This window comes from Aptenodytes patagonicus, chromosome 4 (genome assembly GCF_965638725.1).
Source record: "Aptenodytes patagonicus chromosome 4, bAptPat1.pri.cur, whole genome shotgun sequence".
In the NCBI taxonomy this organism is placed as follows: Eukaryota; Metazoa; Chordata; class Aves; order Sphenisciformes; family Spheniscidae; genus Aptenodytes; species Aptenodytes patagonicus.
The window spans coordinates 46018195-46042862 of record NC_134952.1 but is presented as its reverse complement, the minus strand read 5'-3'; the positions used below and the strand labels follow the sequence as shown (position 1 = coordinate 46042862).

General features: G+C 37.2%; 1 protein-coding gene across 2 annotated transcripts in view; it reads right to left on the bottom strand.

Moving 5' to 3' along the window:
- The window catches only part of MARCHF1 (membrane associated ring-CH-type finger 1), a 255753-nt gene that overhangs the window by 39189 nt on the left and 191896 nt on the right, over positions 1 to 24668 (bottom strand). Inside the window, exons 4-6 of one of the 2 annotated variants that reach the window (XM_076336580.1) lie at positions 15332 to 15382; positions 3252 to 3331; positions 2239 to 2976 (exon numbers count right to left, since the gene is read on the bottom strand). In XM_076336580.1, coding sequence (XP_076192695.1) covers positions 2239 to 2976; positions 3252 to 3331; positions 15332 to 15382 — 869 coding nt within the window. The remainder of the gene's footprint in view (positions 1 to 2238; positions 2977 to 3251; positions 3332 to 15331; positions 15383 to 24668) is intronic. The other variant, XM_076336581.1, reaches the window with a different exon arrangement.

Here is a 24668-nt window from a genome sequence, read left to right as displayed (position 1 = left end):
TTTTCTTCAGCTGTCTGCAAATTGATTAAGTAAGACAACTTACCAGCTATGAAAAATTAACATGCTTTTGATTTTGTAATGTTTTTCCTAGATGAATTATCATCACTATGATACACCTAGTAATGACAACAACAAAAAAAATAGCATTACCCTGACATGAAGAAAAATGCAATTATGACTCTTTTGCCAAACTTTGCACAACAGGTCAAGTTATCAACTGTGTTGAATTTAACTCTGAGTTGTTCAAAGAGCATCTCCACTGATAGCCTAGGGACACATACCCATCAAAAGTTTTCAACCTTCCTCTACTAAACAAGAGCCTAGCTGAAAAATTTGCGTGCACGTCCAAGAAGTCCATCCTTGAACCAAGCTCCAAGTCTTACAAAACATGCCTGAATAATTATAAAATTAAATGGGTTGAGAAGACAGAGAAAAGACTGGAGTCCACTCTCCATCTGAAAACAAAGTCTAAGTCTGGGGACTTAGGCAAGAGTTAGGATTAATCTACATGAGACAATTACAAACCTTTGACTTTAATTTATCTTTTTTTTAACATGATATAGTTAAGCCCATATGAAGAGCCATACTGAAATAATTTATTTCAGTTTTTGGGTAGCTCATATTCAGTTAATAATTATTAAATGGCCCTGATATATATGTACAGTGCCTGCTACGCTGGATCTTTAATACATGCAGGCTTGGTGGCTCAGAAATTTAAGACAACTCTGAAGCTGTTGAAGTAGTTATCTGTGCACATCTCTGCATCATACCGTGTAGACACACTTCAAGTGCTTCAAAAATGTGTGACATAGTTACGACTGCTGCTGTTTCTTTGCGTTTCTGTAAGGTGAAGAGGTCCCGAGCCAGGGGTGTGGTCCTGATGTACAAGCTGATGTACAAACACAGCTGGACTTTCGTCTGAAGATTCTTAAATTACCATGACAGACAATGGTCAGACAACTGAAATGTCCGTTCTTTCTTGGTAAGTGTAACAATGAGTGCGTAGCACTAGCTGTATTATTAACAGCTTCTATCTCCTGCTGTGAAAAAGTACAATGCCTGCATGTCATCTTTTTTCTTTTTAAAACTAGGATCTTTGTAGTGTGTTACTAGGTTGAAGAATACTGTGAAACTGCATGATGTGGCATCGTGAACTTCCTCATTCTGACTGTGTTTATGTTTCCATGCAAATTTCTTCCCAGCAAAGAAAAGTGAGAAGTTTTGGGTTACCGTATCAAGAAACTAAGCCTGATCCTCATTTACACTTTGTAGATGAGAGTCAGTGCTGGCTCACAAGTTTGGGGAGAAAAAAAAGTTAAAAAAAAGAAATACTTTTTTCAGTTCTGTTAAACTTACGGGATGGTGCATTTTCATTTACCACTAAATTAAGTAACTCGAGTCCACCTAGCTGTCTACTCCAGATTTCGACTTTAGCTCAGAAGTGGCCAGCTTGCTCTCATTTCCAGGGGAAAACGCTCACCTTCTGATTGCATGCTTCACACCAAGGGTATCAGACTGTCAGAAGCCTGAACTTCTGAACTAGAGAGGACCGTTGGTGTTGCTTTTTCTTTCCCAAAGCTTATTTTAATGCTTATTCTGCCCAATCATCCCTTGTATCGTTCCAATCCTTGTGATGGGTATCGAACTAACAGCCCCTACATGTTCACAGTGTAGAGGTGTTCAGCAGTGCAAAGTCCCATACAACTCATGTCCGACTGGAGAGGGTGTTTTGCAGGCACCATCCATCAGATTGCTGTGGTAATGGCAGCTCTAGAGGACACTGAATCAAGACCATAAACTTATTTCATGTAAATCAATGAAAAATGACAAAGAGGGACCAAAGCTGGATTTAAACTTATCACCCAAGAAGGAAAAACTCCATATCCCATTGTACTGAGCTATCTGGCACTCTGCCTTGTTCTCTGCCTCCGGCTGGAGATTTAAAACACAGTAATACTCTGCCAGAGGACACAGTGTGTCCCTCTTCATGAAGAAAAATGGAGCAAAGAAAAACATTTGGTTCCCTTGTAGGATTACTGTTTTTAAATAAGAGAAGTATGTCTTCAGATTGAGATACGCTAACTTCTCTGTAGCAAAAGTTTTTGAGTTATTTCTTATGCCCTGCCTAGCAGTTTATTACTGAGAAACAGTGACAGAGAGCAGTCAAGAGAAGGGCACAGCCCACGGTGGTGAGAAATTCCTCTTAAGAACATTAAATCTTTCTTATTAGGGACTAACCTGCATACTTCTAAATCATCAGACCAGTCATCATACAACAATGGAGGCTTCTGCACAGCATCAGTCACACTGGGCCCTGCCCCAGCAGGTGCTCCATTATCTGGGACTGCCAGAGCATCACTGCCAGAGCCTGCCTCTGCAAAGCAGTCCTTCGAATCTTTACTGTGTCTAGGGAAAGACGCAGGTTGCCGATCTCTGTAGTAGCTTTTCCCTTTGCTTTTCCCACATTTTCTTGAGGAAATCCTTGCTTCCTGAGATGACGCTGAAGACTGTGATTCCTTAAGCCTTGGAACCCTTCTTCGGCGGTGATTTAAAGTAGGATTCTCAGGGTCAGATACCTCTTGCTTCTTTTTCCCCATTGTCCCCAAGGTGACAAGTTCAACAGCGTTATTTGAGGACCCAGACTGGTTACTGCATGATCTATTGTTCCTTCTCCCTCTCCTGGGCATTCTGGCCTTTTCTCTCGCTCTCCTCCTAGCCTGAGCCCACTGACTCTCATCCGAAGATGATGATGAATCAGATGCATTCCAGCTGGATCTTGCAGGCTCAGGATGCAATTTACAGTCTTTCCCCTTTCCTTGCTTTTCTGTATGCTCACCATTGTCTCCAGTCTCTCTTTTCCGCCTAAACCTTCGTTTTACTTGTTTCTTACCAGACTCCCTATTAGAAGGGGTCAGCACCATGACAGGGGTTGCATGTTCAAGCTCATCTTCTGACAAATCATGCAAGGTAGTAGATCTAGACAAAGCAGTAAGCAAAGGAAAGGGATGGAAATGGTAAGGGTGGGTGAAAGAGAGAATCACAAAAAAAGGATGAAAATGAGAACATGAATTTTAATAGAAAAACATAAGACTGAAAAGCAAACACAGAACCAGAACAAACAGAGATCAAAAGAAAACTAAAGTCTATGTAAATTATGAATAGTGTTAAGCAGAAGCAAGAGCTACATATTATTTAATAAAAACAACTAAGAAGTATCAGCCAGATTAGAGTGTATTTTTCTCAGCACTTACCTACAAATGTCCTGAGTGGAAGGGCAGACAGACAACCGTGACTGACTCCTGGGAGCTGTTCCTGTTGTAGGACTGCTTGCCTGTTGGAATAAGTTAGACAGTTTGGAATCTTTGTCCATGAAATACATTGCAGATATTTTACTGCTTTGCCACATGATTACAAAATTAAAGTAACAGTTGCTGCTGTTCATAGCGCACTGTTGAACACAAGCAAGCTCACAAAATACAGGAAGCCTGACCAAAAGCAAAACCTATTTGTGGAACTAAATATGACTGAAGTGTTTCAGCTCTCATTCGCTGATGACTACTTTTGTCACTGTTTGAGGAAGCAGCTTTCAACATTTGAATTTTCATTTTGGTTTTGATCTACTGTAAATGTCTGATGGGAAAGGATGTTGTATTTATTTCATGCAATCAACCAACCATGATGATTCCTTTCAAAATGGAGTGAAGTGCATTTATGTTATGCTGAGTGATGAAAAGCACAAAGCTAACCTATGTTGAGTGGACTGACAGAACAGCGAGAAAATTAAAGTATGTTTTAAAAGGTTTTCAAAGCAATCAGATCTTCTGGAAGAGCTGAAAAATGTTAAACTGATGAGCCTAAGACCAAAGTACAGGCTGCATCTCTACAGAGCTGATCACATTCTCAAACAGCAGGAGAAATATAAAACACATTTAGTATGTGACATTTTGCTCATAAGGTTGTTGCTACAAATTGCAGACTCAGGTGCTCAATACTTTCACTGAAAACATATTTTGATGGTGTTAACAGCAAACCATTTCAATCTGCCTCACAATCTACTGGCAGCATAGCTGTATGGAATCCAAATTTAAATCCAAGGCTTTGTGATTCTTCAGGATCACTCACGAGGTACAGTATTGTGGGAAGAGGGTTCAATTCAAATCTTTATGACCTTTCTTTAGCTAATAAGGCCATTAGCTTTTAGTATGCAACCCTACCCCATTGTAAGCACCACTGCCAAATGGCGACAAAATACTGTAAGCCTAAGAGTTGCACAAGATCACAACACCAGATGCAAGGGAAGAATGACTATTAAGCAAGAGTACAAAGTACAAATAATACAAAGACATAAAGGCTGTCATCCCAAGCTTTTGTACTAGCAAATCAAATTCAGTCACACGTAAAGTCCATAATAAAATTATTTCTAGTTCACCTTTCACAGACATTTTTGTGGTGTCAGTTTGAAAATTAATAGTACAAGCAAAAATAAATAAATACAGCAAGTACCTGATGACACTTCACTTTTATCCAAGGTTCTTAATATCCATTATATTTCATGCATAGATCTTTTGGAAACATCAGTCACCACTATGTGCATTTTTGCTTTTAATGGGATACCAGCTGAGATTTAAGAACGGTGCTTTTGCATGAAAATAATCTTCTAGCTTTCAGAATTCAAGTAACCCTTTTTACCTCTTCATGTGTTAATACCACAACACCAAAAATATTACTAATTCTTTACTACTAGTTCCATGAAATGAAACTCAGAGGTATGAAAACTAAGCCAACATGAGAAATTAAATTGATAAAGCATTTGGGCAAAATCCTTATGTTCAAATGGTTTTTCAATGCCTGGGTCCACCAGGCAGAGGAGGAACATTAGTGTGTCTACATGCAGTCTAATGCTGGGAAAAAAGGACAAGTATCAGGGAGAGAAATTGTTTGTATTTCATATCTCTTTTTCTACAAAAGCAACATTTCAATTACACGTACTGTGAAGGAATATGAATTGTTTTCACATACACATTAGAAACAGATGGTATATGTATGGTTGGGTATATAATCTTTCTCCACCTCAGCCTCTGTGATTAGTTTTAAGTGATTAGGCAGACCTTAAGCCATTTGTGCAGCTACTTAACGAGGAAAGATGCAGACATCAGCACCAGAGCCACGTTGTTGGGCTACACGCTGCTGCTATGTGAAAAAATGTCCCTCCAGACTAAACTCCAGATGAAGGACTGCTGAAGAAATCCAGCCCTAGCATCGAGTGTGGACTCCTGAATTCATCCCCTGCGGCTAGCTCCCCGTTTCTTTTTTCCCCTCATAGCTGCAGGACTCTACCACTGCTTCTTTCAGGAGCTGTGTACTACAGAGGTTCGGCTTGATCTTAGGCGGTGGTCAGGTCATCCCCATGCCATAAAGGCAAGGTTTATGCCACCTTGCCACAAGGGATAAGTGGAACGGCTAAGCTGGCCCAGTAACCATACAGTAGGTCTGCACAAGTTCAAGAAACTTTCAGCAGCTATTAAAGCAGGAAGTCAGCTAGACGGTTCTTAAGAGGGCTGGAATCAAGCCAAAAATTAAAACAAATTCCTTGAAAAGCTTTTACACTTATTATTTGGGACTGGAGACAGGTGGAAATCTAATTATTTTAAGATAAAAATTACATTACCAGTTTGATTGCTTAAATCTTACATTTCACTCTCAGCTGTAAAGAGGTCTGGACTATTTCAGCCCTGCTCAGTCAAATTTACTTTCTAGTTCCCCTGCACTGACATAATGATGTTATGTTTAGTTGCACGTAACTCAGAGGAAAGTTTATTTCCTTCTAAAATTATTTTAAAAAAAGAACGCTTTTTGCTTGTTTGTCTAATCCTTATTGGAGCAAACCTGATATCTGGGCAGGCAAAAAGCCTATGCACCAATTAAGTCCTCAAAAACAAAGGAAGAAAACTCCAACATGCCGAGTTATGCACAAGATAATTCAGATTCTTATCTGTGAGCAAGTTTCATTCAACAGGTTTCTACAACTTTTAAATACAAATTTTTATTTTTATCTACTTTAAAATAGCTTTTAATGGTAAAATGAACTGATGGAGTGATTTCTAAAACCAAGAAAGTCACTGTTTCTGATATTCATTATCTGATGTTTACTTATGGACCTCACAGGTACTGGAGGGCCTTATCTTGTAAATAATTCCAGTTTTATCTCTGTAAATTAAATAGGAGTGGAAGGACCTGTTAATATCAGGTCTGTCCCTGCTACCACATGCCATATGAATATAATCAAGCACAGCTAGTCAAGCTGCTTTTAAAAACTTGTGACTTCCAACTCAGCTGGAAGCCTATTCCAGACCTTTACCCCAAAATCCCTTTGCTTTTTCACCCAACCCACATTCTGACAGCATAAACTGCATGTGCTTTCTGCTGCCAACACTGCCTCTGGGCTTACCTCATTTCTTTCGGTAATATTCCCTCCTAGCCATCTCCTCTACAAGCTATACATCCCAAACTCATTTTTTAAAAAAAAATGTATATTCTCTGAAGTCCAGCCTCGCAGTGAAGATACCTAAAGTAGCATTTAGTCAGTTGGTGTATTTACAGAGCACAGCATACAGCCATATGGAAGTTCCAGGTTAGATCCTAGAAGGGGTATGGTTGTATCAGCCCAGCGTTTTGCTTCCTCTGAGTGGCAGAGCGGGCTGGTGAACCCAACCAAGCGCTGCCCTGCACAAGTTCCACGTTCATTCAGTCCGTGCTACCTCGGAGTGTCTGCAATACTGTGCTGCCACAAAACACAGCACTGAACAGGCCCATCATCCCTGCTCAAAATATAAGCTTTCTTTTATCTTTAAGCATCTTTACTGCTAGTTTTAGAAGCAAAATACAAAATCTTTTAAGTGGCATCAAGTTTATTTTAAAGCATATCTGACAAACCAAAACACGATCATTTGAATATATTCTGCTCACATTACATCAGTCCAGCTCCTGTGGGAATGTATATGCAACAGATGTTGGAAACAGGCTCAAGCACACAGATCTTATTGCTATAATTGCTATCCCACTGCTATATTGCTATTTAGCACACTGAATATTTTGAGATACTGTATTTATTGAATAGAGGGATCAAACTGATGCTGTGGACTCCAATTCCACTTGGCAGGCAGAATGATGAATTTTTTTAAAAACAGTATTCCTTGAACAAATGTCTACTTCAGACAGCTGGATTGTACAGCTCATTGGAATGGGAAAACTAAACAAGCACTGTACTGATTTTATCATAGCAAATTATATCAGCAGCATAATTAAATGTGGTAATTCAAAAGAAAGTTGTCTGACAATTCATTTATAAGCAAGGCAGCTCATTTCTCTATGCCATCAACACAAGGAAGATGTTTGAGAGATAACGCCAACTCCAGCTGATTAGGTTTGGCATTTCAAAAATGTTGTTAGTAGAGAGAGATTCCCCAGTCACCACCTTCTGCTGTCTTGGCCAGTTTAGATGAACTCTCTTGTCAAGGATATGCAATTTAATTAACAGACATGACAGGGCGCTTATCCATAATTATTTTTGATACGTTCAACAGGATTTGGTAGCATGCTTTTCAAACAGAATAGTGGTAAATACGGAGTTTTCAGGACAAGCAAGAAGATAATCATTTATCTGAGACATGACAATAATTTATCTGAGACAAGGGGACTTTAATATCACACACACACGTGTCTGTGTCAAAACACTGCAGCAAAGACAGAAATGGGGGACAGAATGGAGTTCAACTGATGAAAACAGTATGAATTTCAAATCAAGATTGCCTTTACTTTGGTGTTCAGGATCTGATAGAATTTTTCAGATAGTAACAAAAAATGAGAGTCCTCACTGACCATCTATTGCATATCACTGCATGTTGAAACTAGTCCAAGAACATGAGTCAAGTTGTGCTCTTCTTCAGAAGAGAGAAGGACTCTACTTAGACCTAACAGAAAAGCTGAGTAAAAACACATTCCACAAGTGCAAAGCATTCATATTTGAATGGAGTTAAGCTTTAAAATAACAAACTGGATGTAATGGACAGCCGCTATACAATGGCCTCACAGATGCCACCAGAAAGGCTAATGAATCCTCTAATACCTCTGTTCTGAATAAGGAAGGCATTTCCAAAAGCTGCTCAGCTTACAACACTGCTTAAGTAGAAAGTCGCAGAAAATTGAGGGAAGGTAGGGCAGACAGGGAATATGACTAATGCTTTTATTCTCGTACTAAGTACGCTTTATAGCAGCAATGCATCACAGAATCCTCCAGATCCCACCAGCCAATATAGTTAAAAAGCTGAAACTCTATCCTATTAAAATAATGGCACACCAAGGAATGGATACCTTAGAAGATTATGGCAGTTTGCATGGCAATAAGCTCAGCAGGAGATCCAGTCTGTGTATTTTCATCTGAAAATTTCTGCTTTGTAAGCAATGCAACTTTTAATGGAAAACATCCATCTTTATAAACTTCTATTTGGATAATTTATCAAGTCTACAAAGACCAAAACCATAGCGGAAATGACCCAAGCCAGGTGTATCTTACAAAGCGTGTCTTGATGGCAATTGAAACTTAGGCACATGGGTTTGGGAAAGTGTGGTTTCTTGTTTTGGTTTGGTTTGGTTGTTTGGTTTTTCTTTTCTATTTTGGTCCTTTATGATGGAGTTCCTGCTTTGTGCTCAAAGTTATAATAGTCTGATTGATGGGTTTACAGCAACCGTTAAATTAATTGGTAACTCAATTTCTGTTACATTTTCTCTCACAGATTTTTTTTTGTAAATTATTCCTTGCACATTTCTTCCCCAACCTGTTTCTTTCTCTCCTGTCCTCCTTCCCCTCCTTCTGCCTCTGAAGAGAAGGAATAAAGGGAAAAGTGACACAGAAGGAAGGAGAGGAAATAGCCTTACGATTCTGCTGAACAATACCATTCAGCACCTTTGGAAATCAGTATGATCCTGTTATAAAATGCTTTGAAATCTAAATCACGAAAGCAGGTTTACTTTCCATCAAAGTAAAATCAAAATTGCAAGTGGCAAATCTATCCTACTATTTAAAAAATGAAACCAACAAAAGCAATTACAACTTTGACTTGTAGATTCAATAAGCTTTTTAATTTCTTCTCCCGTCTTACTGATCTATGTTAATCTTCATTTTAGAGGTAGAGGTTCTACTCAAAAATCCACTCTATCTATAGACGTAGACTAGCTAAGATTTGAATTATCAGATGGATTATAGTTTACAAAAGTCTTTGTACTGCAGCAATGCAGTATTTTTGATTCATGATTCTCTTCAAGGATGCCTCTTTCTAGACATTATTACTTTCTTAATAAAAATGTTTTGTAGTTCTTAGAAAAAAATACACAGATGTAGGCAATTGAAACAAAGGATGTGCTGGTCTTTACACAAAAGGTGCAGAGCCCTGAGACCAGCAGCTTTTGACTGTCTGGAAGGAGCTAAATGCAAATTTAGCCTGTACGAAAGGTGAAGCACAAAACATGCATCTTCTTTGTTACTGGATTTTGTAGTATTTTAGTTCTAAAGGTAGTCAGTATCAGTATTCAGAGAACATCATTTAGACTTTCTCTTCCAAAGAGGGCATCTGTTTCCACATATTCCTCTATCTGCAAGACTTAAAGCCTCAAAATGTTTCTATATACTAAACAGCTTTCAATCATATGACATTCCTGCCATTCTCCCACAAGTGCATGTGTACGTAAGTGCACACACTCACCCTATTCTTCGTTTGGTCTGATGGGCTACAAAGGACACAGACTAGGTAAATTCCCATCTGTGAGGATATCATTATTATATTTGAACAACTCTACTCTGGTGTGTATTTGGTATCTCTTTATTCCAGCCCTAAGGAAGAGAGAAACCTAAATGCGCCAGAGCAAAAGAGCTGTAGTAAGAATATTGAAATGACTAAGCCAAAAGGCAGTGAAACCCTGACAATGCATCATTACAAAAAACAGGAGACACTGTATTTTTATGAAGTGCAAGGAACCTCAGACTGCAGCAAAAAATAATTTTGTATCACTGTAGAAATAAAGCTTGCTTCATCAGATTGTTTTTAGGACAAAGACCTGAAACGTGCTTCTGAGTGCCATGGTGAAAAAATAAACGCCATATAAAAATTTCCAGGAGTACATATGGAGCAGGTATGTTAGAGATCATAATTCTTGTTGAAAACTAAACAATAGGCATATGTAATAACTTGCATACCATGTTTACTGAAAACAAGTCAAAGCTCCTTCTCCTGTATGGTATTGCATATCACAGGATAGGACTGAAATCTGTGATAACACAATGTCTTTACAGAAGCGGAAATTATATATAGGCATTACACACAAAGTAAGCTTGTATAAACACATAAAGTTTGTGGTACTTAACACATTTCAAACATATGCAATTTTGTCTGGATGTGTCGATGTGGCACATTTAGGTATATGCAGAATATGCTGTTGGTAAGAACTGTGATTTAATAAAACAGAATCTGTATAACTATGTATTATTGTATACATACAATCGTATTTTTGTATGTATTCCCTCTCATTAGAACATGAGTTTAAAACAGGTCAAGCGTATCCAAGAAAAAATTGAAAATGTACTATTTTCTAATGGTTGTCCCCTAGAACTGAGATGTATTTAATGCAATTTTATTCAGAAGTTCAAATTTCAGAGAGACTTAGGTAAATTCTGCAGTGATGCCTTTTGTTAAGCTTATTGTAAATAAAGAATAAATTGTATGGACAAGCCACGAAGTATTCTCTAGACAAAGAAATCAAACATTTACATCTAAGAGGAAAAAAAAGTGCAGCAATAGTTATTATGCCATTGTATCTAGTTCTAGTTTTTTGCCTTTCTCTGCTTTATGTTTTGATGAACAAAATACCTTTCACTAACTTGTTTACTCTGTGCTGTTGTTTTTTACAGTAACAGAATCATAATGAGAGTTAAGTGCCAGGTTAGTCTTCACCTTTGATACTGATTCTGTTTATGAGCAAGAAGAATCATTTAGATGACTAACATAACATTTACACTCATATTTTAATGCCGGTTTGGTATACGTGGTATTATTCACTGTAACAGCACTTTTGAAGGCTGACATTTTAACACTTTACAACAGCAAGGTATTATTTTTTTCTTGGTTTATTTTCGTTTTTGAAAGCTCTAAGTTTTCTCTCGGTTGCTCACTATAGTAAGCTAGAAGCTACACTTGGAAAGGATGGAGCTCAATGAAGTTTTATTAGGTGGATGCTTCAGAGACTTGTAAATAAAAAGTGTTCTAACACCTGCTCCAGGCTTTTGAGAAGTAATCGAGCCAAAACAGAAATCAGGCAATTTGCTCCAAGCCTGAGTTTCTCTGCACTGAAAAATAAGCCCAAAGTTCCCATCAGAGAATTTCAACTCTTAGTGCTGAGAGAGCATCCATCTCTAAGGAGCTCTTGAATCATAATTAACATGCAGAAAGATAATTACGATGTGTTAGAAACATTTCTTCCAGAGAGCATTTTAATATAACCAGGCAGCCTCAGAAACACATGTAAGCATAACCTCTACCGACTGTAATTCAAACACAAGATTTGTTCCACTGGTTAACCACAACAGAAAGAAATTACTCTACCAGATCCTTCTCAGACTAGTGTTCCTCTTAAATTATACACTTATTTAGGAAGACAGAACAAGTTTACCGAAAAAATCTACAGTGCACAGAACTAAGCAGTGGCAAATAGGTAATGAACAAGGTCAAGTTTTTAATTTACTCAGATTTTAAACACACCCAGATAAGATAATTCTAATTCTGAAATCCAGAACACTGCACAAGACTATCTCTTACAAAGAATAATAAAGTTGCCTCTACTACCAGCACCATGGGAAATGGGTGGGAGAGTGTAAAGCCTAAGGGTTTAAAAAAAAAATTAAAAATAGCAAGACTGGTTCATAACTCATATTTGTAATATTTCTATGGTTTTATTTATATGTATTACAGTGGATAGGTTTTGAAAGCCACAGTTAGTATCTAGGGCTCCACTTTGTCACTATGAGATAATATGAAATACAGATCAGTCCCAAATATGATCTATTACTCCCAGTGCTAGCAGGGCAGAAGGCAAGAAAACCTGTTTATTGATTTATTGATTCTACAGGAAAAATCTAGGTTATCACCAGGAGTGCAGCAGAAATCAGACACTGATACATTTTCCTAATTTTCTCTGCTTGGAAAACCAACTGAAGCAGTTGCTCATGGAGTCCCAGGGCAGTTTTATTGACGTATAGGCTGAAGTGAATGAATGAATGTACCAGGTGGATATTCGCTGAAGACAGCCACAGCTGACTGTCAGTGAGGAGTATCGGGAAACAGGCAGATAGAATTGGGCAGAGTACAGAAGATTGAGAGTACAAAATGATGCAAGATTACTTTCAAAAACATGCAGTTGGTTACCCCACAAACAGGATATGTAAGGTCACAGTAATGAGCTGGAAAAGAACACAGAGATGGATCAGCAAATTAGTTTTAGCAAATGATCCCTCTCCCTCCTACCCGCCAAGCAAAATGGTGCTGGCATGGCACGGGAGTGCCAAGGGCTGGAGGGGTAAAGCACAGTGTCTTATGGGGACAAGGGGCAGTGGGAGCTATAGCCCTACTACACTCAATTTTCACTGTTCATGTACTCTTGCCCACAAATAAAATAGTAATTGATTCAGCGCTGAGTCACGTTAATAGAATGAAAGTGCAGGATTTTGCATTACTCCTGCCATATTGATAAAATACTCCATTATACACATCAAGAAAAAAACTGACTTTCACAGCTAGAGCTACATAATTGTATAGTTACATGAAAATCATTTCTAAATATTCCAGTTGGCTTAATTTTATAATAGTACAGGTACAGAAACATATTGGCCAGCCACTGTTTTTACTTAGTAACAGGTATTACAGTAGACTTTACAAATAATTTTGTACTGAAATCGTATCTAAATATTTTAAGTTTTGTCCTTTCATTTGCCTAAAATAGTTTATTACTGAAATTCTTAGCAGAAACTTATATGCAAGATAAGAAAAGTCTTTGCAACATTCTAAATTTCTGCGCTCTCAATGGACAGCAAAAGTGAATGGTAAAACTGAAGTGTTGATTTCCCCCCCGCCCCTCTAGGGAATGTCTGATTTTAAAATCTATAGATTGAATAGGTATATACTAACTAGTATCTGGTAAATAACAAACAAACCAAAGCCATTCCTTCTCATTATGTCTAAATAAGACATATCCAATGTTCAACAACTCTGTTTCATCTGTAATACCATGTAATTCAGAGTTAATGTACCTAGCATGCAAAATTGCCCAAGCATACACTGCAAACCTCAGGTGTCCTCTCTGAATAAACAACTTAAGAGCATTATGAAATATGATTCTGTATTTGCAGAATCTTTGCTGTACTGCATTTCACAAATAGGGTGGTACAAAATCCAGTGATAGCAGGGAACGTCTACTCTGCTCTGGACCAGGAGCCCCATATACAGCCAGGGGTGGCATACACAATACACAGTAGCTATTAAAATGTAACTCTCTATTTGACCCTTTTTAGCTTAGTCATACAGGCAAATGAAAGCAGTAAAAGATACAAAATCAAAACAATATGTTTTGATTACTGTAATTTATATTTCTAGATAAAGACTTCCTAATTTTTCTGTCAATTGAAATTTTTGTTGTGTGCAAGATCCAACACTGCACAGAACTCAACTTTTGCCTTTGGTATATAGTTTACATTACCTAGAAGCTTCCAATCTTGTTCTGAGGTGCAACGCTTGTTACTTTGTGCCACGCGATACTAACCTGAAAAGTTAGGTGTTTGCTTTTCTATGTATACACACATATATACCCTCCCACTTTACAAAAACAGCATTTTGAAACAGACAATAAACTGGAAACTGGCTTTCCAATCAAGTGTCTTTCAGCATTTGAAAAGCTTCACTGGCAGGTAGCTTCACATAGAAAAACTGATCCCAAAGAATGAACGATGCTATACATCAGAAATAGATTAAGTGCATGCCTGAAAACCTTGCTTATTAACGTACTACTTAAAAAGATGCAAGCACCCCTTGCTAATAAGCACCTATACTGATTTCGGCAGAAGTTACTTCAAAATAAATGTTAGTCACTGCCCTGTGTCTCATGTCAGTGAATATATTTATGCTTTCTCACAGTGTAACCCACGCAACTGACTTAAAAAAGCAGAAAGAGTAACATCAAATCCTCATAGATTTACAGTAATTATAACTATAGACATGCACTTTAAACTCTTAGTGAAAATAATACATACAATTCACTGTGATCAAGCTTGTAAGTATATAACTACATACTTTTTAAAAATAGGCAACAAGTCAGGAAGAGAGTCAGCCATATCCTACAACAGGCTGGATATATTCTACGTGTTCTTCCCTGTTCTTTTTTTCCTTCTTAAAGTAAAAGAGCAGAACCTAACATATACCTAGTTTCTTTAATTAAGAAATCACAATTATTTTTTTTTTACAGCTCTGAGAAGAAAACAGTTTTACAGTGTGTACCCCACAGACAATAATATTGTGGGGAAGGGGCCTAAGGATACTGTGCTTGCACTGGATGCAAAATATTACTCTTTAGATACCAACACAATACATGGCAGATGTTTAGGCTGGGATTCAAACAATTATTGAGTTTTTAGCTTTTACCTCCCGTATATCCTGGCTTTTTGGCATAGATTTCAGCCACATCTGAACCAAAAATATAGGAAAAGGGAGGTTAAAAGCCAAGAACTCCAGTACAAATCACATTTTGCCTCTCCCTACAGTTTCCCTTCTCTGTTTCCTAGAAACTAAAAAGCATCTAGATATAAAGTCCTGGCTGCAGTGAACCATAATCCCTGTAAAAAGAATTCAGAATTCAATCTGAAATGATGACACATAGCTTTACACATTACAGCTGTTATTATTTGGGTAGTGTAATCACTGCTATTACAAGCAGTAATTCTATCTTAAGACAAAGTGTTAATGTAACGTTAAGCAGTTGTGGAAAGCTGGTGAAAAAAGTGCAACTGTTATTTACTACTTATTATTACACATATTACAGTAATGACTAATTGAATATTTATCTTTAAGATGGATTTTACATGGAGACCACAATGTTAGGCAGCAAAAACTTAAAATCTGATGTTTATGAAGAAAACATCAGAATATGCATGTATGGTTAAACAGAGTAAAGTACTGTATTACATTTGATAAACGTAGTTTTCTTTAAATTCTATACAAAGGAAATAGATTTCACATACCTTTGAAATGTTACTTGATCGACTTGTGGAACGCCCTGGGGATTTGTCATTCTGGAAAGCAAAATTAAAAGATGAAAAAAGTTATGTCATTCAAATTCTGCCTAAGAAGAAGTTGTACTCTTTTTGTGATTGTGAGTGCACGGAGTTTCTCTTCCTCTACTTCTCTTCAGTTTGATTACTGACTGTACAATGGAAGACAGCTCAACAAATAAACCATTACAATATTCACGACGTACATCAGTAGAAGTTGAAAAAAAGTTCTGTAAGGAATTAATGTTAGCACTTAATTACTGTTGGTTTATTTTGTGGGGTTTTTTTAACAACATTTTGAGTGAAAGATTAATGTATCATCACAGCTTCTCATGAAAACTGGTACTCTTGCATGAACAGGAATGTTTCATGACAAATAATAAAGTCCACCTAGTTACACTGGACACATCCCTGCTCAAAAAGTTGAATTCATCCTTTCAGGAAAATTAAAACAGTACTAGATGACTTCCTGGCCAGACATGTTCTGAGAACAACAAATTGCAACCAGTCATAGATGTAGTTCAATTTAACACCCACCCCTCCACCCACTCTCACCCACATACACACACAAACAAACACCGCAGGCTGAAGTCCATTAATAAGTATATGTTGAATAGCTACATTTCTAGAGCACAACTTTTTTTGCTGGTAATTCAAAGGAGGAAGTGAAGTAGTGGTTCAATAATTTGTTCAGTATTTACACTTTCCCAGCAATAGATTCAGCTTCATTTACACTGAAAAGGTAAAAGATACTTCAGAAACAGTGCTCATCCCTTTGGTAAATGCACATGTCTTAGGGAGGTCATGGAAGTGTTTTTCTCAGCACTGAGAATGTAGGTTCAAACACTAAGGTGAAATATTCATATAAACAAGATTGATTTTTACCTAGAAGGGGTTGAACTAGATACCATTTGTGCAAAATTGTTAAATTACTTACTCGGGGGTGGCGGGGGGAGAGGGGAACAAAACCCGAAGTAGACTTTTCACCTGTGCAGCTTAATTTGCAATGCATGCATCACTGTGGCCACATACATGAATAATTTCATGCATACATGTCCATAAAAGGCTTTCAACTTGACTGTGACCCATTTCTCCTCATCCTTCATTTAAAGAACTACAGAAAAATACAGAAGCTGCCAGTTAAAAAAGGCTAAATTTCCTACTCCACTAATGCGCATGTCTAGTCTAGAAATTAGTATTTCCCCAATAACTGGTAGCACAGAACAGTTTTGCAATGGCAAAAATGACAAAAAAACCCAAAACCCTTACGCAGTTTGTCAGCAAACATTTAGGAAAAAACACTTTGCCATTTTTATATTAAAAAAGCTGCTTTGATCTCAACCCCTGTAAGCACACCCATATGAAAAATAGTTTTAAACCTACTTCTTGTTTCATGTATCTACTGTATCCCTCTTCCTTCAGACTGTAGGTAGCTTATGTTTTTGTTCCATCCCTCAGCACCATCAATTTTTTGCACTGCAAATATTAATATACTGAACGCTCTCTCTTTTACTTTGTCTTCATCAGCACTAAGTAGCACAACAGACTCTTGCCCTCAAAAAACTAGCACCGTTGAACTCCCTGACCATACATCATTCTCCATTTTATTCTAATATGGCTAATTCTCAGGACTTAACCACCTTCAGGTTTGTGTGTCAGAGTTTCTTCTTTTTTAGGAAGAATTAAAAAAAAATATTCTTCAAGTTATGCACTCATTTATTACATCTTGTCCTTGAGGTTGGCCCTGCTTTGAACAGGGAAGTGAACCAGATGATTCCTTCTGACCTGAAGTATTCTATGATTCAAATATTACTTCTGTGATATATTATCCACTGTAGCTTTGGTAATAAATTAATAATTGCTTATCCTTTCTAGACAACATTAAATATATACAGTTTTGAATGTCTTCATTTATATCCATAGAAAATACACTTTGGATATTCTGGGTCAACGTTCAGAGAAGCTCTGCTTTGACCTCAAAATAATAGAAGTTATGGACCCATGAAATTAATTCCCCTTTTGCGGTTAGAAATTTTGAATGGGGATCATAGCTGAGAAACTCCCTGCTAAAAGCATGCAACCTTTATCCTCCATCACTTGGACTAAAGAAATATTTTGAATTTTCTGACAGTGTAGTGAACTCTGGAACTCTAACTTCCTTTCTTTTAAGAATCTGTCATCCAAGATTCATTTTCAAAATCTGTTTCCTGACTACAGCTCTCTAGCCTTTTTACATGATCCATTCTTCACTATGGCACATATCTCCTTCACTTCAGTTACAACAAGCTCCTGACCCTCTAACTGAAAACTAGCATCCACGCTGTGCAAAGTATTAGCTCATACACCGAATGGTCTAAGTTGAGAGAAAGTGTACAGGCTCTACAGGTTTTGGACAAATAAATAAATAAATAAATAAATAAATTTAATCACCATTTCCAAGTTCAGGTATTTCATGGTGATTTATCCTGAAGAGCGCATAAATAAAACACAAAATGTTGCACTAAATAACCGTACATAAATCAAAGACAGAATTCTTCATTCAAGTTCACATTGAACTCACATGACTGTTCATACAAAGAACAGAATATATAGAAAAGTTACGGCAAAATCTGTTTTGAAATCTGTCCTTAAAGAATGTCTGTGTGCTTCTATTTTAATGGTTTATCTTTGCAAAGTACTCACATTGTTAAGAATAATTGATTCCTTTTCTTACTGTAAGTGAAGAGGAACTGTCTTTATTGAAGAACATTTTTCCTACAAGCTTGCTAAACACTAATAAAAAGATTTTTTTTCCCACACATTCAATATTAATTTACATTTGAAAGGTTATATCCAAAGAAATATATGTTCAAACGTCTCTACGTATTTTTGTGCATCAGGGAAATGTCTTCTCATGTCCTTCCAATCAGATTATTTCAAAGAAAGTAGCATCCACCTTTTAGAATTAACACTTCTCAGCAGGAATTATTTAATGTCTATAACTAGGGCTCTTGATCTCCCTGACTGAGTTTTCTAAATTTACACATACAGAGGTCTGGCCCTTGAGCAAAGTAAAAAAAATATTCAGAGAGACCTCTTGCTAAAATTCTCAAACTGTCTCTTTCTCCAGTCAACAAAACGGCAAAACACTTCTTTCCAAGACTCTTCCTGGCCATGATAGGAACAAGCTTTTCAGATTGTATGTTGTATTATACAGCCAAAAAAACACACACTGGAATGCCTCTCCTTATTTCCAGACATCCTGTACCACCAATATCTCATCTCTTCTGTCTTGTGTTACGTCTGGCAAACACTCATCAGGTATATCTTCAAAACTGTAATAGCACAGAAACAAGTTCCTTTAACTATTCCACTGGAATATCAAGAAAAATCAGTCTGTGCTTGTAAATTTCCTAAGAATTCATTTTATTTACAAGGATATCATTGAAAATGCAATTCAAGCTTCAGTATAAATTCTGGGAGGAAGACAAAAGAGAAATAATGCCATGAAATTTCAGATTATGACATGTTCATGAAACTGCTTTGGGAGGAATGTTATATGCACCTGTCCCACCACATCATACCAAGAAACCAACTCCAGTTGTAATACAGAATTAAAAGAATTAAAAACAAAATAATAGCTAAATCTCTCTTTTTGTGTCAGTAAACCACCTAAAATCTAATTTTAGCACAAGACTGGGTTCTTGAACTGATTTTTTTTTTGCAGTGACCAGCTAAAATTTAAGCTCATTAAACTTTCTGATGCTTAAAGATACAGTTTTTCCCAGCTTGCAAATGTGACTTACGTTGCTAACAAACAGTATTTTTATTAAAGCAAGAGAATAAACAGGCTAGTAGTACCAAATTCCTAAAATACTGCTGTAAACAGTTCAGACTCTTATTCTAAAGAGGAAAGTGGTAGATTATCTGGTTGTTTTCTGACTCACACTAAATTTTCATACAGACAGTTAACGATTTCAAGTCCTGCTGGGTAGCAAAGCACATTTTAAACTAACTAATCCATTTGTCTGGTTTCTTTTCCTTAGCTGTCCCTTGCTCTGCTCTGGCTCTGAGCATCACTCAGGCTGAGCCAGGCAGCTTGCCAACAGATTGCACTTCACCTCTCTGAAGAGAGCACAATAGCATCAAGAACTAATCACAGTTTCTCAACTCACAGGAGAAAACCAACAACTTCTCTCACACACATACACCCAACCCACCCCCAAAAAAAACCCTTTGCACAAAATATTTCGCCTTTGTTTTCTTTTCTGTGGGCTCTAACCTTTTCATCCCAGTGATGCAACATGCTGCTTCACACATCTGCACACAGTCCTCAGGCTGAGAGTTCTGTACATGATTGTAACGACAGATTTTCTTCTAGAAGTCATATCACAACATATCACAAAAACAAATGTCTCCTAAATGTAAGCACAACACAAGCCAAATGAACGTGGTTTTGCCTGCCTAAGGTCTCTTTCCACCTAGTGCCTCCTCACTGCATCCACGCAGGAGCCTCCTTTCGCCACCTTTTCACTTCTGGAATTTTGAATAGGAGCAGAAACTGCTTTCACTTTACGGCCTGAGCTATCAGATATGTAGATGATCTCAACTAGCAGTGTCAGTCGCTGGAAATCTAATAAGCAGGAATTAACATTAAAATTGATGAGCAGACTCGATATATTTATTTCAATACCTTAACATGAAAATGGAAAGACAAAAACACAAAACAGGCAACATTTGCTTTAACTGATATACAAAAACTCCAGTGCCCATAATTAACTGACATAAACACACTGTGTAATTACTGGGCATCATGTATAAGTGGAACCCAGAATGTTTTCAATACCAAAGAACAGCTGGGTTCAAAGTGCCAACTCACAGAAGAAAAGTCCGCTGGGAATATTAGAGACTGTGATGCAGATGCAACCCTGAATTAGAATAACAATAAAATATAAATAATAATAACAATTAAGAAAAAAAAAATCAACAAATACATATAGTATAATATGTATTGTTTATATTATTCATATATATTATACCACATCTCTATATATATAAATAAAACATCTAAATTGATATAACCTCTGTATATCTATCTATGAATGTATTTATAGGTAGAGATTTGTAAATGTATTCACTCTTTTCCTAGTTATCTGCTACCGGGCACGGCCAGAGCCAGGATAACAGCGTCTCCCACGGTGTGGCTATTGTTACATTATTCAATAACTATTTCACAGTTTCTCGTGTTGGCGTCTAAATTATTAAAACAAATACAAGTATATACATATTTATTTATGACTATTTATACCAAGGAGATAATGACAATGTTACTACTGACAGAGCGTACAAGCTGTCTCTTGGCCAGTTCGGACTTGGCCAGCCTCTTCTCTACAGGAAGGAGGGGCAGGGGGAAATCTGTTGCTGGTGATAGCATCCTAACACCTGTCAGAGTAACTGGCAATTTCTGAACACCTTTGATGTGGGGAATTTGAGTCCTGGAAGGAACTCAAAGCAGATTTTAGCCCTAAAATAATACTGAGAAAGCAGCTCATCATGAATTGACAGTCATCTTTTATTATTCATGGAATTATTTTCTGTGCTGTTACATATTTTATCTGAGTTTTTCATACTTTCAAATATTCAACAGTTAGCCATATAACTCCTCTTATAAATTAATCCTACCACTAAATCACCAAATATAAAACTATTGGTAGTTAAGTCTGTATTTGAAAACGTAAGAAAATTTATTTCCCTTCTTTGTAAACAAATAACTTGCCATTCTAATAAATTTTAACTTCACTAAGAAGTTCAACATTCATGTCAAATCATCTACAAGGTCACTAGGCAAAAAGCCTGTGGAGAAGGTAAATCTAAACAGGCTGCAGTTCTATATTGTAAATTACAGCTGTACAAAACCAGCTGATTATCAAAAACAAAGCTTCTGAGGATATCGAAGCATTTGAAACATGCCATTCTAACTGTCATCTGTGGAAACAGACTACATAACCCAGTGTGACATAAAGAAGTTAGTTTTGTTACCCTAGAAGTTGCATATTTTCCATATTTGTATGTGGGTAGAAGAGCACATAGCAATGATCAAAGAACCTCCCTATTAGTGGGCTCTTGAGTAACCTTACTTAAGAATAATGTACAGGTGCTTTACTTGTCATATGTCCTGTTACTGTCGTTGTTTAACCTCAGCCGGCAACTGAGCACCACAACTAAAACATCGTTGTGTTATCAACATTATTCTCATATTAAATCCAAAACACAGCACTGTACCAGCTACTAGGAAGAAAATTAACTCTATCGCAGCCGAAACCAGGACAGTATCCAGGAGGCATGGACGGGGTTACTTATTTTGCAACTAAGATATCTTTGTGGCCAGATTTGCAGCACATAAGACCATAAAAATTGCACGTTGGTACTTTATTGGTACAATAAGGTCTGGAGTTAAACATTTTAGGAAGTTATTTTCTTCTTCACCATTTTTTCTTCTGAACAGCAATCCAGAATGCCACCAACTGCATGGCACAGACATATCCCTGCGTTACTTACAGCTGCTTCTTGCACTGGTATCTCTAGTGGGCTAGGCTCCTTTCCTCTCATTTCTTATACTATCTTACTCCACATCATTCTCACTGGACTCAGTGTAGCAGCTTTTTTTTAGTGTAAGCTGCTAATAAACATGATAAATATATCAGAATCTGATCCACCATCCTTTTGAGTTGAAAATGCTCATTACAATTTAACGAGGCTTAGAGCAATTTCCATCACAGGCCAAGATGAGTCAATAGCATATTGCTGTTACAACATAAGAGTTTCACGGTGATGCTTCTACGTGCAATTACATGGACAACTTCCATGTTACAACATTCGGTTACTTTCTCTGTAGTGCACAGATGTACAAGGTCAAAACTGTTCTAAAAACGGGAATAAATACACCATTACATTTAAAAAAAAATCTAGCATTGAATCAACCTTGAAGCACAGCACAGGCGTGCATAGAATACAGTCAGAAAACAGCACGTACTAAACACTCACCTGACATAAGTGCAATTCCTTTAATAGCTCACATAAAGAGCCAGATTTTACTTTGTTGTACCATACTTAGCAAAAGTGAAAAGTTCCTAGAAATCCTTGCCAAAATGACAAATGAAACAATCATGAAGTCGGAAATAAGTTCAACACAAATCAGTAAACAGACCTGTGTCACGTAGCTGCCCTTGAGCGATCATAAGAAGCTAGCCAGAAGCTTTTATCGGAAAATTATTTCTCGTAATGCCTAATACTAAGAGAATGAGGTTAAAGGAACAAAACTGAAAATAAAATAGGCCGTGATTTCAGAAGATCAACATATAAGGGTGAGCAAGAGTCTTACAACACAGAAACCATACACAGCAGTCAAAGGGTCATTAGTACCTCCTGCTTTCTAGGAGCAAAGTGAACTTGTTCCTACTGCACTTAAGATAACCAGGAATTGAGGGCTGGAAGTGGCTCTGATTTCCTTCTGCACCTGCAGACCAAGAGGAGCCATTTGATTCAGTTCAGAGGCTGAAGGAGATCATGTCCCTTCCCTCACTGAACACAAGAAAAGAACTTGAACAAATCTTTAAAACTGATCTAAGAATCATCTTCCACACTTCTCTGCTGCAGATTACATACTTCTTCATCCGAGTCAATCAAATGCAGTGCAACAATCCAGCCCCAGCTCCACATGACTCAAGGTTTGAGCACTTGGAACAAGTTACCACAGGGGAAGTTTCCCATGTACGCTATTTTATGAAGTTCCAGCATATAAAAAATATCACAAACTGCCTACATATCCTTCAGCAACAGAACATCCTTCAGAAAGTATATTTGAAGCAGACAAGATCCTGTAACACCCTGACTTGAAGTATGATATGTTTTTGTGTCCAAAGCATCAAATTATTAAAATACCAAAGAGCATTGAGGGGATTTGTCAAAACAAATGTGAATAAGAAGTACCAGTATTTTGCATTGTTCGATACAATGCATCACATTTTTGATAAATCTCTCCACTTACCTCTGCTAGGAGGTGAAACGTATATGTTGCTCAGGATAGACTTAGGCAATAAGCAATACACTGTTGTGTAGCAACAGCCTGGTGCCAGTGGATCTTTCTGCCTCCTCCGATCTAGGGCAACATAGCGGATCGCACCCACTGGCAGAGAGGTTCATGGTGCTCTTCTTTTCAAAAAGAAATCAGTGTTCTATCACCCAGCTCATTTCCAAATGACACTATCATCAGAAACTATGGACACCAATATACTAACCAGTCTGTAGGTTAACATACTCTAACAAAACATAATTTCACATGACTCTCTTCATTTTTTAAGTAGATGTGAAATTTCCATAGGCTCCTAGTTTCACCCACTGAATTCATCAGCTGACTAACAATGTCAGGATTTTTTTCAAACTAACCAGGTTTCATTTACCCTTTTGCTTACTTTAACCTTAAGAAAAATCACAAGCATTTAATCCAAGGTTGTTCTCTATGATGAGGTATTCTACATCACTCTCATTATGCAAAAATACACATCTAAAATGTGTATTTCGGGAACTGTTTGGTGAACACCAAGCATCAAGCAAAATGCTGCATGAAAAACCTACTGTAATTAGCTGCCTTTGCTCTTCAGTTTATACCTGGGGGGGGGGGTAAGGGGGAGAAAAAGAAAAAAGGCTGCCAAAACGATAGTTCCTAGTAGTACTTTTCTAACAAGATACAAGTGATTCCTGTCTTTATCCAAAGCTGACCACATAGTTAAAAATTGAAAGCTACAAAGATAGATATTGGACAGGTGAAACTTGCCATTACCTTTTTATTAAAAATCCACAGGGAAAAAGCAGAGGAAGACTATAATTTAAAAATCAACAAGCTGCTAGTCTGTACTCTAATGACATACCTTGGTATGATCAAGATGGATGCAATACTATTCGCAAATGGAATTAAATGAAAAAAATGCAAAGAGGGTTAATATTAATTACACCTGAAGAAAAGATTAAAAAAAAAAATAAATAAAAACAGAAAAAGGCAAATACAAAGGAAAAGAGATGGAGTGGAAAATAAACATGGGAAAATGTTTTCCCCATTGTGTCAAAATATGGAACCACATAAAAAGTAAAATTTTCCCTATGCATACAGGCATTTAAAAGAGCTACTTCTTTAGAGTCAAAAGAGTAACCCACAGGGAGGGAGAGTAATCGCATGAATTCATTACTGTTAGTTTTTTACCAGAGAACTGTGCGCATATTGACACTCAATACAAGGCTCTAACTTCTCTGACACAGTGTCTATAGAAGATTT